The sequence below is a fragment of the Cyprinodon variegatus genome, unplaced genomic scaffold (genome assembly GCF_000732505.1).
Source record: "Cyprinodon variegatus isolate N-32 unplaced genomic scaffold, C_variegatus-1.0 Scaffold145, whole genome shotgun sequence".
NCBI classification, from domain to species: domain Eukaryota; kingdom Metazoa; phylum Chordata; class Actinopteri; order Cyprinodontiformes; family Cyprinodontidae; genus Cyprinodon; species Cyprinodon variegatus.
This window is the reverse complement of record NW_015150598.1, coordinates 194,286-205,627: the sequence shown is the minus strand read 5'-3', so window position 1 is coordinate 205,627 and position 11,342 is coordinate 194,286. Positions and strand designations below refer to the sequence as shown.

The following is an 11,342-nucleotide window of genomic DNA, read 5'->3' as shown; positions in this document are numbered from 1 at the left end:
TACTTTTACATTTTTACTTGAATAAAAAGCATAAGTAAACAGTGGGACTTTTACTTCTACTTGAGTAATAAATAATAATACTTTTGACACCTCTGGTTCCATTTACTTGTGAACTTCAGGGAAAAACAAAGCAGAGTATCAAACCCAACATAATCTTCTAGTGAACAGATATTAGCAAAACAGTTGACTCACGTGAACCTTCAAGCTCCATCTTAATCTTTAGAACATGAGTGGAAATATTGTCCTGTAAAAGAAAGAGATGTTAGAGAAATCTTAACTTCTTTGAGTTCAAACTACACTATTTGGAATAACTTCACATTGTTAGACACTTAAGATATTAACAATTAGTTCTTGGTCAAATGTTTTCCAAGCTTTCTAAAGAATTTCCCTTGGTTCTGGGTGCTTTTTCGCTCATTAACAGTCCAGAAGACGTCCTGCTCTTCACAGCTCGGTAAAGATTTTCTTTGGCTCCAGTGTCATCTCCCTGGTGATGCAGGAATTTCTGGGCACTGTGTGAAGGAACCAGCATGTCCTCTGTGTTGTATGATGAACACTAGCGCAGTGGGGTGGTGAGGTATGCTTATTATTATACTAAGGATCTTTATTTCCAATACAGGATCAACTGTGCGGACCGGATCTAAGTAAAACAGCGTACAGAAATCTATATTCCTGAGCTAACCATGTGTGTGTTTTGAGACGTTCTGGTCTTTGATTAGATGGAAGCAGAAAGGCCGACTCAGACTGAGTGCTGACGAGGAGAAATCAGTGTTCAGGCTTTTACCACACTGGATGGAAACCAGGAGAGCACATACAGGCCGACTTCCCTGTGATTTATTGACTGTAATGCTGCCTCTCCAAAGGCATCCAGATTTTTGATTGTATAAGAAAGAGTGTTGGCCATAAAGGTTGCTCCTGTTTTTGCTTTTTTCCCCCTTGTATTCCTAACCTGATAACTTTTTGCCGCTCATTGGAGATCCCTCAAGCATGAAAACAACACATTTAAGGACATACAACAGCGTCTTGATCAGATTCCATTCCATACTTGAACTACGATAATTTCTTTAGCTTTCCAATACTTTCAGAGGTGGAATTCCTGATCTGCTGTGGATCATTGTTTGAGCTTTATATCACAAACAGATGATTTTATCTGCTCATGGATGGTCTGTTCATGAGTAGCAAAAAGAATCTGGTTCAGACAGAATTCATAGTTTGATAAAAAAAATAGCAAGTCCTGGTCTTGAGGAATCAAAGCAGCTCCGGACCTTCCCACTACCACCCCCATGCTTTTTCCCTTCTTTAAATGTTCTTAGCTTTACCCCAGATGAAGGAAGCCAACCTTCTATAGAGGTTAACCTTTTTTCTTGTAAGTCCATAGAATATTTTCCAAAAGGTTTATCAAAATATTTGTTCTGTAAATGTAAGATCGTTCTATTTGTTCCTCTCGGTAAGCAGTGGTTCTGGCGTTGGAAATTTCCAATGAAGGTAGTAAGGTTTGCTGACCTGCAGATTTATCTGGTTCCCCTCTGATCTCGTGGATGAATCCTTGCTGCTTTCTCTGAGTAACTTTTTGTTGGACGGCCATTCCTGGGAAGGTCCTTCACTCTTCATGTTTTACTTCACTTTTTCTTCTAATTCATATCATCTTTAAATAGACAGATTGATCTTACAGACTTCGTTTCTCAGCTTTTCTTGAGTTTTTTTAAAACAGGGCACTGTGTGCTGGTATCAGTGATTTTTGTAAGGTATTTAGAACAAAAAAAGTAAAGTTCAAGACCTTTACTGGTAATCGAGTTGGATTTTTGTAGGTGCACCATCATAAGTTCAACACAACCTGAGCAGTAAACAGTCTGTTAACATTTCTTCCAAAGCTCTTGAGGTGAAAGAACCATTTCTGCCTTTTAAAATCTGCATATCAGCCTTGGATATGTTGAGCACAAATACAAAGCAAACCATCTGTATTTTATGCCTCAATCTGGGTATCATTAAAAGCCTTAAAACTGTGAGACCAATCTTCTCCAACCTGCAGCTCGAACCTGAAAGCTGATCGTCTCTTTAGATCTCTGTTGTGTGCTGATAACCGGGGATCAAACCAAGTCGGAAAGGAAAAGCTTTCTCAGGTTGCGGTAGCTGTTTCCCTGTGTAATAACTATCCTTTCCTTTCATTGTCCTGGGCTGTTTTTAACGTCCAAGCTCCTGCTTCCTTTGAAAAACTGTATGAGTTCCCCTACATTATGACTGACACTGTGAAAGGAATCCCTTTACAGCTGATTCACGGTTTAATATCCCGCCCAAAAAGAGAAGTGCTTGTGAAAGTGATGAATTCTTTCCACAGAACATTGTGTTAGCTCCTATTATTGTTCTTCAGGCATCACTTTTCTTTTCCATCCAGCTTTTCCAGCAGTCATCCTTCGCCTGACTCCATATCCAAACTTCTGAGCTGCTGTTTGGCCCTGATGTGTTGTTTTATTTTGGGGCCATTGAGTCACACACTTCATGAGGGAGTTAACTAATCACACACAAACCTAAACGCATGACTAAGAGGGGACATCTGAAGGGATGAAAGCAGAGGATGTGTCATGAAGACCAGCAGCATCTGATGGCTTTATGCTGTGCAGAATTCCAGTTAGAATCAGTTTTTATGCACTCAAGAAACGTTGCACAACCCTCCTCTAGTGCTGAGGCATTAATCCAGGATTGTATTAATACATGTGACTATGTGAGGAATGCGACCCAGTAGAACCCTCCAAAAGTTTGGTTGCAGAGCCAGCAGGAATCTCAGAGTAAATTAGAACCAGAAGTAGAAATTGGACGCATCACCTCAGAAGAGTCTCCATGCATCTGCAGCTCAAGGGAGTAAGAATGACTCAGGAAAACTATAATATGACACTTACCAGAGTAATGTGGGCTCCAGGGTAGGTGGCCTTTAGGATGGAGAGAGTCCAGGGGATTAAACTGCCACTGAGACTCCAGGAGAGTCCTGGGACTGGCCTGCAGAGCTCCAAGTCTTTAAATAACTGGGAGTGTTTAAAGGGAAGTCTTTCTCAGTCTGACTCCTCCCTTCCCTTTCCTTCAGTCCTGCTCGGTAGGAGAAACCTGATTCCCTATAGGCTCCACTGTACTCCACTCCCACCAGCCCTCCCCACCTCTCTCCTTCTTCTCCGCCAGCCTCCCTTCCTGTCCTGCCACTCCCTCTCTCTCTGATGTCTGCAGCCCTTTTGCTGCATCACATCTTTAGTCCAGCATGTTTCTGCTCCTCTCTTGTTATCCGGGATCCTCTGCAGGACTCAGAGTCTCTACTTCCTTTATTAGCTCAGATTATTGGGAACACAGTCACTATTTTGAAGTGCATGAGAACAATAACCTCCTCTGAAGGATTAACCACAGGTTGACTCAGTTCCTCTGATTTATCAGAGAAAAGCATTCTTCCTGAGAAACTTAATGAAACTAAACAAAAAATAAAGTGTCCAGCAAAACTGGCAGAAACACTCAGACTCCAACGCTTCATTTGATCATAAAACAATAAAGTCCTGATCCAGCATTTATTTATTTCTATTCCTTCAAGCAGACTGACTTCATGTATTGTTTTAAAGTTTTTCCCTTTAACAGTTTTGGAAGCTTTCTTGTGGTCTCTTAAAGTTTTTTCAGCTGCTTTTTCTCTCATTTTCATAAATTCATCAAAGACGAATGACAGTTTTGGTGACTTACTGCTGTAAACATATTATAAGCAGTCTATTATTAGCAGCCTCTAATTAAATTTTTATAAAATTTCCGGATATTAAAAAAAGGTAAAGCTATGAAGAATTAAAAACAGACATATTCAAACTACCGATAGTTTGTTTCAAATTGAAGGTTGGAGAATGTTTATTCTGCTCCTGTAAGATAAAAACTATTCTTATGATCTCATTTTAGAGTTTCTTAAAATTACCTTCATGCATTTTACTAACAGCAGATAACTTCACTTATCAACCTGATATAAAATAAAAGAGCATTAATGTTGTTATTCATACAACGTTGTGGCATCATGTCATGCTGAGGTCAAGTCTCCGTCCATTGATAGACCTTTGCTGCATATCATCCATCTTTTGCTTCTTTTAACTGTTAGGGTGTTTAATATTTTAGGCTTTTCTCCCTAAGTAGTTTATATTTTATAAGTGAAATGTGTCCTCTGAGTATACCTAATTTTCTTTAGGAGGTCTTTTCAATTTCTGTATGGAATAAAATGTTATACGGTCTCATAATAACAATAAAGATTCTTGATTCTCCTTCTCTTTCCATATGATTACTTTGAATAAAGCCCATAAATGCCTAAAAATAGCAATAGCTTTTCTTAATTAAATAGATTTGGTACATTTAATCTTAAAACAGGCCCAACTGTAAGAAAGCAGATAGCTCCAGAGGTGTGCATCAATTCAGATCAGATTTTGTGCATTAACATCACCAATATTGATCCTCAATAAAGTCTTTAATAGTAATTTCCCCGTTTTGTTTGAAGGACATAATATATATTTAGGTAAAGATAATATCTGCAAAATATTGGGGTGGTCAGAAGGAACTGGAAATGATTGAAAAAACTCCATAAGTCCTTCTGAAAGCCTAAAGAAATGTTGATCAAGGTCATGTTAAAGAGTCTGGATGCTGGGAAGAACACTGAGGGATGGATGAGCGTTTATCTCCACCTCACTGACAGATCAGTGGGTAAAATGGAAAATAAACCCAAACACTTCAGGTTCTCTAAACTCACTCAAGCTAAATGCTTTGCTCCATTTGCTAATGAGTTTAGCTGCTGCTGCTCTTTCCCTCTTAAAATCTAAACATAGAAAAAAAAAGTGCAAAATCGTCCCCATCAGGATTAGATTTTCTCCCAAATGGAGCGCAGGTGTTTTTTTTTCCATGATGCATCCTGTCCATCTCAGTCACTGAAGATAATGGAGTCCATGAGGGGAGCAATCTGTTAATGTGGCGCTTAGAGGAAATGAATCCTCATTAGTGATGGCTGTAAGGATGGAGCACTCAGTAGGAACAGGTGAACCTCCACATAGCTTTCCCATCACAACAACAAGGACTGAAAGCCTGAAACATTTCAGCCTACAGGGACGATATGCATCATTTCAGGTTCATCATTTGGACCCATTTAATACAGCTTTTTACAGATACGTTTCATTCAACTCTATTCTATGCTTTTAAAAAGAGAAACCTAGTTTTAAAAATGAAAGGTTGAGTTTGCAGAGAGAAAAGGGGAACAGAAGAGCTGCTGTTTGTCCACAATTAGGGGAGGAAGTACAGTAGAGCTGAACAAATACATGGAGTGGAAAATAACTTTTTTAAAGTTGAGAAGCAGAGTTACATCATAATGAAGTTTATTTGAACAGAAGCATTGATGAACAAGGTGGTAATCTGTGGTTCGCTTTCACAGCTGAGGAAACTACCAAGGATTACAAAGAGGCTTTCAGCAGAGGAGACTGGAAACAACCAGAGCAAGAAGATCAGGGCCCTAAAGAACCAATGAGAGGCTAAGAAACATGTTTTTACTTAAAACCCCTGCTGCAGTTTGGATTGGTCTAAAAACATTGTTTTCCCCCCCGCCAGAGACAGAGCACCCCCCCTGGAAGATGACGTTAACAGCTCCCACTGAGGTTTGAAAAGCAGCCCTCCTAACAACTGGTCGACATCCCAAAGCTCTTTAAACACCTGCCCTCCTCTCTAAAACCTCCAACCTGGGACGTCAAAAAAAGAAAATGGTGGAACAGGAAAGCTCCCAGACCTGCTGATGTTTCCCACTCATTGCCTGACAGCCTGTAAGAGTCATCAGTGATTGGAGCTCTGTGAGGCTCCAATCATGTTTCAAACACTCCAACATCATCTTGGTCCCAAGAAACTGACCAAAACAGGGTTAGATGAGAGAGAAGCATCTTCTGCCAAACAGGATCCATCAGCCATGGGATGTTATTTCCCTACCACTCCTATCTCTGTTGACCCATATGTGAAACATCTCGAAATTAAAGGATGAAACCATTGTGGTTTTTCTGTGGCATAAGACCCTCAACCTTCTTCCTGGGCTGCAAGTAATCTCTACACTGGCATAATTCTGTCTTTTTTCTGCACATACACAAGAATCATGGATCCAAATAGCAACAACCGAGGTGAGAAAAAGGGAAACTAACATCTCTGCAGACCTGATTCGTCCTGGATACAACCTGTTTAGACCTAAAAGTTGGCGCTAGAGAGTAATTACAAAAAAATGGCTGGCAGTTTCTTCTGCAAGATTCTCTTTGATGAGCAAAATGGATCAATACAACCCATTTATCTTTAGTAAAAAAAAAAAAAAACTTTCTCTCTTCCTCTATAATATATATTTACATTCTTTTATTTTAGAAAACATTTCAAATTAGGGGCAAATTGGAACAAAGTTAAAAATACCTTGTTTGTGTTCACTACCTTGACAAATAAAGCTGATTTTTTTTTTTACATTAAAAAATGTAGCTTTCCACAAATTATCAGTTAAAGCTATGTACAGAAAAGGAGCCCCATCCTAACCTTGGGGCTGTGTGTCTCTGTGGTAGCATCATGCGCCCTACAGCCAGACTATACGATGGTTGAAGGTTGTATCCTGGCATAGGCACAAATTAGAGGGCCAAAACAAACACATCTTAGTTATGGATACCAAAAGGAATGTTTGCAGGAAGGAGAAAAAAATAACATCCAAAAATCCTAAGAGCTGATTATCCTGGGTTATATGTTAGGGTAGATAAATGAGGTACATTTTTTCAGATTTCTGGATGTTTGAAGTTCAGAAACCAGATTTCTAACGAAGCTCAGCAAAGTCCTGACACAGGACCTAATGAAGTCTCTAGTGGGTGCTTTTTCATGCAAAATATTGCAGAATCATTACTGTAACAATAATCCCACAAAGTATTTCAGTTTCCGTCCCTGACAGTTTAACTCTAGCTGCAGTTCTACCATTTACAGGTCTCCTTGTAAACTTCCTCCCTCCAAGGTTGACCAAGGCACTCCCAGAACCAGCAGGGACGTATACAGGAGTCCTGCTGGCAGATTCTGAGTTTCCTCCCAGTGGGGTCTGTGGCACAAACATCCAGCGGGAGATGATCCAGATAAGATCCTTCAATGACCTCAGCTAATTTAGAGCAGCCAAACTCTCCCATCCTGTACGGCTGATAGCCATCTTCCCGCTGAACACAACCCATACTACCTAACATGTTTAAAGCCACCAATCGTATCCTGAATATGGTGAAAAACGGTTTATTTAGAAACACACTGAGGCCAAGGCCTGGAACGGCAATCACTCCTGTACAAATGAGTCAAAGACAAAAAAAAAATAAAAATACTGTGCAGAGGAACACACTGCATGGTAAAAACCGCAGAGGAGGGAACAAAAGAGTTTGACTTTTTTAAAGTTATGAGAGGGGTGTGAAGGTGGACTGTCGGGGTCATTGGATGTTTCAGCGCAGAACTGGAACATCAGCAGCTGGTAGAAATAAAGGAATTGTTTACTTCTGTTTATCGTTTCTGTTGCATATTTTAAAAAACTGCATCTTTATTCCATTGCTTCGTTTATTGTAAAGCTGCTATTAGTTCAGTGAAACATTTTATCTGTAAAACATCTCACTGTAACATCAATGTCAAACAGTTCAGAAGAAATGATTTTTGTCTCCGTAAAAGATTTATTCTTTTTTTTGTTTTTTATATCACAACCAGGTTTGAAAATCTACAGTTTTTTGAAATTTAAGAGTTCGTAACAAAAAAATAAACATGAAAAGAAAAATCTTCCTCCGTCCTCTCCTGTCCAGTGTAGGCAGTCTCAGCACCGGATGGCTGACGTCTCCACGTCACTGCGGGGCGAGCGGGATTCCCCGGGCGTCCGTCACCTGGCCTTCCTGCAGGTTCTTCACCAGCTGAGCGAGCCAGCGCTTGGTGGTGGTGTCGTCCTTCAGGACCTGAGCAAAGGTGCTGTCCTTGAGCTGGTCGGGGAGACACTGACGCAGCGCCTCTCTTGCTCTGTGGAAACCAGAGCAAAGGTCAGAAAAACGTGATTCGATCAGGACCTCTGAAAATACGGCGCTGAATTCAAAGTGGGTGAATCTTTCTTTCCAAAATCTATATCTTTAAATTTAGATAACATGCTCTTCCAAAAACCTGCCCTGAAGTTTCCTCCCCCCTAGAAGCCGTGTTTCTGCTAGTAGATTAAACCTCTTTTTAAATGAACTCTTATGAGCACATAATGAGAGGTGCTTTATTACCTAATTTATTACTCAAACATTTTCTAAATTTCTTTTTTCTGTGTTTCAGAGTCAGCAGGGTGAGCGGCAATGTTTTGCACATATATCAACAGATATTTAACTTGCTAAAGCAGGGGCTGCAAAACTAAATTCCTATGCATCCTTCTTCTTCATCTTCTCCAGGCTCTAGTTTGCTTTTTCTCATTCAGGCTGAAAATCTAATATGAATCGTAAAAGCTGTCTTCTTCTCTTGACTGCATGAATTTGCTGACAATCCATTCCTAAATTAATCCAGAGCAGATGATCCCCAGAGGAATGATGCATTTGTTCTATGGAGTGTCACTTTTTTGTTCTCTTCCTCGGGGGCTTTAGAGGCAAGACTTTTAAATAGTATTAATGATTAGGGGTGTAAATAATAATCGTTTTGTATCGATACATCGATCCAACAGCCGACGATCCGATGCATCGATACGTCTGCAAGAGAATCAATTCATGTTTTTTATCCATTTGCTCCAGGACGTAATTCTCCCTCCCGTGCTGCAGTGGCGCTAAACCTATTTTGCCCTCCTACCGCGCTTCCTGGTTATACTCTTACAGCAGTGTGTTGCAGTGAGCTTGACACAGTAATTTTTGATTTATGCTCAATATTGAAGTGTGGTCTGTGCTACACACTGTGCGTCTAGATACGGCTGAGGCGGCGAGGAAGTGGGGGCGAGTTTAGTCTGATGACGGAGGGACATGAGGGCCAAAAAGAGCGGAGATCCAGGTGGAAAAAGGGTCCCAGCGTTCTCGCGCACCTCGCTCTTCTAGTGGGTCAAACTTCACGAGTTGTTTTCCGCAATTTCGGTCATCAAAACAAGCTGGCCTCCTGTCTGCGGCACTGTCTGCTGTCAGCTACAATTTGGGAGAGGTGCAGCGCAGCGTCTGTGGAGGGGGCGGGGACGTCTGGAGCCGAGGTATTGAATTGCACTTACTGCACTCATTTTGTGCAGGATTTTTTGATGCAACTTTTCTACTTATTTGCTGTTGTTTCTCAAACAAAAAAAATGCATAACGATATTATAGCTGTCATTGATTTATTTCAAATTTGAAACATTGTTTAGCCTGTAAGGTGTAAAAAAAAAAAAAAAAAAAAAAAAAAAAAGAACCAATTAATCGTATCGTGGTGTATTCTTGAGTATCGAAAATAATCGAAATCGTTGGGACAGGAAATCGATACTGAATCGAATCGCCATGATGGATGTGATTTACACCCCTATTAATGATCTTTTTTATATACCTAAAGGTTTCCTTTGTCCCCTGCCTCCTCCCTATTGGACCAAAACGATGCAAAAGCAGCTAATGCTAAAAGAACAGAAACATGGAGAACTAGTTAAATCCAGGCCATTTTGAATCTTACTCAGAATATCAGATACCGTGAGAGATGGTATCATATCTGCTTTCGAACACTTTTGAATTCTGGCCTCTACTTAGTTTTATTTCCAGGTTTAATCTAAAATAGGTTTTTTATATATATGGAAACTAATGATGCACAACAGCTTTGCTTGATCTGTGTCCAAAGAGTAGTGAAATATAGTAATATTGGTAAATATATATATATATATATATATAATCTGTGCATCGAAAATCTAAAGCAGACTGAATCAGAATTTAAACTGAAAGTTCCTGCTCATTTGGTGAAAAAATAATAGAACAAACTGAATCACAGGATGTTCATCTCAGAGCCCGTTTTATCGGACCTGGTTCAGTTTTTGCTTTACAGCAACACTAAAGAACTGAATCTCTCCAGACGAAGTCCACTCCTATGCAAGAAGCATTCCTGAATCTTCCCAAATGGACTCCGGCTCTAATTAAGAATATCTGCGACTATCAGAGTGATAAAACGAGGAGAGGGGCGAAACATGAAACGATTTAAAACAAGGAGGACCACATGATACGGATAAAAAACATGATGTTGAAAGAGGCTGAGGACAGCAGTCAGTCTAAAACCAGGGATGGACGACAGTCTACGGCTTCTTTTTCATCTTTATTCAGACAGATAGCATGCTGTCTGAGTAACAATAACTATGGTTATATTCCAGTCTTTGTTAGTAGGAGACAGCCAGCACCCATCACCATGACTCTTTGGCTTCCGTTCTTTGAGGCTTAAATATTTAATCCTTTTTCAGCTTTCTAGGGGAAAAGAATGTAGATTTTGGATCTAAACTGAACTATAAGCTTGTGTTTAGAACTGCTATAAATTGTTTCAAATTTGACAGAATCTTCCTTCTAAAGTAATGTCACCCCAGAGCATTATGCTGCCACCACCGTGTTTTTTGGAAGAGATGGTCACAGCCCCTGGTTTCATTTTACCAGAATAGACCACCCTGTCCCTTTTTCTTGGTAGGAAATTATTTATATCAGATCCTACTCTTTAGTCTACAGATACAGAGAATAGATAGTATTGCTGAACCGGGTAGAGCTCAGTAATTAATAGAAATGGGTGGATATTATCATTGCTGTTATGGATTATAACCAATATTTACTGATATTCCATACAACAGCCAACCTTTTCAACTCTGTAAACAAACGACTGACATCGGTTTTTGTACTCAGCTCAACAAATTACAGCATATTCACACAACCAGATACCACATGACCCCCCAGTGAACGCAAGCAACATAAAAAATATAAATATATCCCAGCAAGAGTTTATTGTTTGATGCAAAAGGTGAGATGCAGAATGAAATAGATGGTTGAAGCTAAAGTAGGGTGCGCCTATTAATTTAATTTTGAGAGATATTTAATAGATGTAAAAATGATCGTAACCACCAATGTCATCTACCTCTGCAAAGTTCTAAAAAATCTACTGGATGAAACCAGATTAAATCATTCAAGATTGATAGTGAACCTATAATAAATGTTTTAAAACAGCGGTCCCCAACCTTTTTTGCACCACGGGCCGCTATATGTCGGGGGAGGGGAGCGGGGCATAAAAATAAAACAATAAGCCGGTCCAATCTAGGCGTAATCTGAGAAAGTAACAGACGAAGTGTGCTCCTGATGTCCAGTCTGCTCCGTAGCTTTGTTTTGGTCGCTGTAACCGCAGAAAATCCCGCTTCACAAAGA

At 39.9% G+C, this 11,342-nt stretch overlaps 2 protein-coding genes across 2 annotated transcripts in view; both read right to left on the bottom strand.

Annotated features, from left to right (window-relative positions):
- The window catches only part of plcd4 (phospholipase C delta 4), a 20,600-nt gene extending 17,598 nt beyond the window's left edge, over positions 1-3,002 (bottom strand). The window contains exons 1-2 of the mRNA XM_015377034.1: positions 2,892-3,002; positions 193-244 (exon numbers count right to left, since the gene is read on the bottom strand). Of these exons, the coding sequence (XP_015232520.1) occupies positions 193-211 (19 nt within the window). The 5' untranslated portion in view covers positions 212-244; positions 2,892-3,002. The remainder of the gene's footprint in view (positions 1-192; positions 245-2,891) is intronic.
- A 4,265-nt stretch (positions 3,003-7,267) lies between these two features.
- Positions 7,268-11,342, bottom strand: part of rqcd1 (RCD1 required for cell differentiation1 homolog (S. pombe)) — an 11,884-nt gene continuing 7,809 nt past the window's right edge. Inside the window, exon 8 of the mRNA XM_015376979.1 lies at positions 7,268-8,013. Within this exon, the coding sequence (XP_015232465.1) occupies positions 7,845-8,013 (169 nt within the window). The 3' untranslated portion in view covers positions 7,268-7,844. The remainder of the gene's footprint in view (positions 8,014-11,342) is intronic.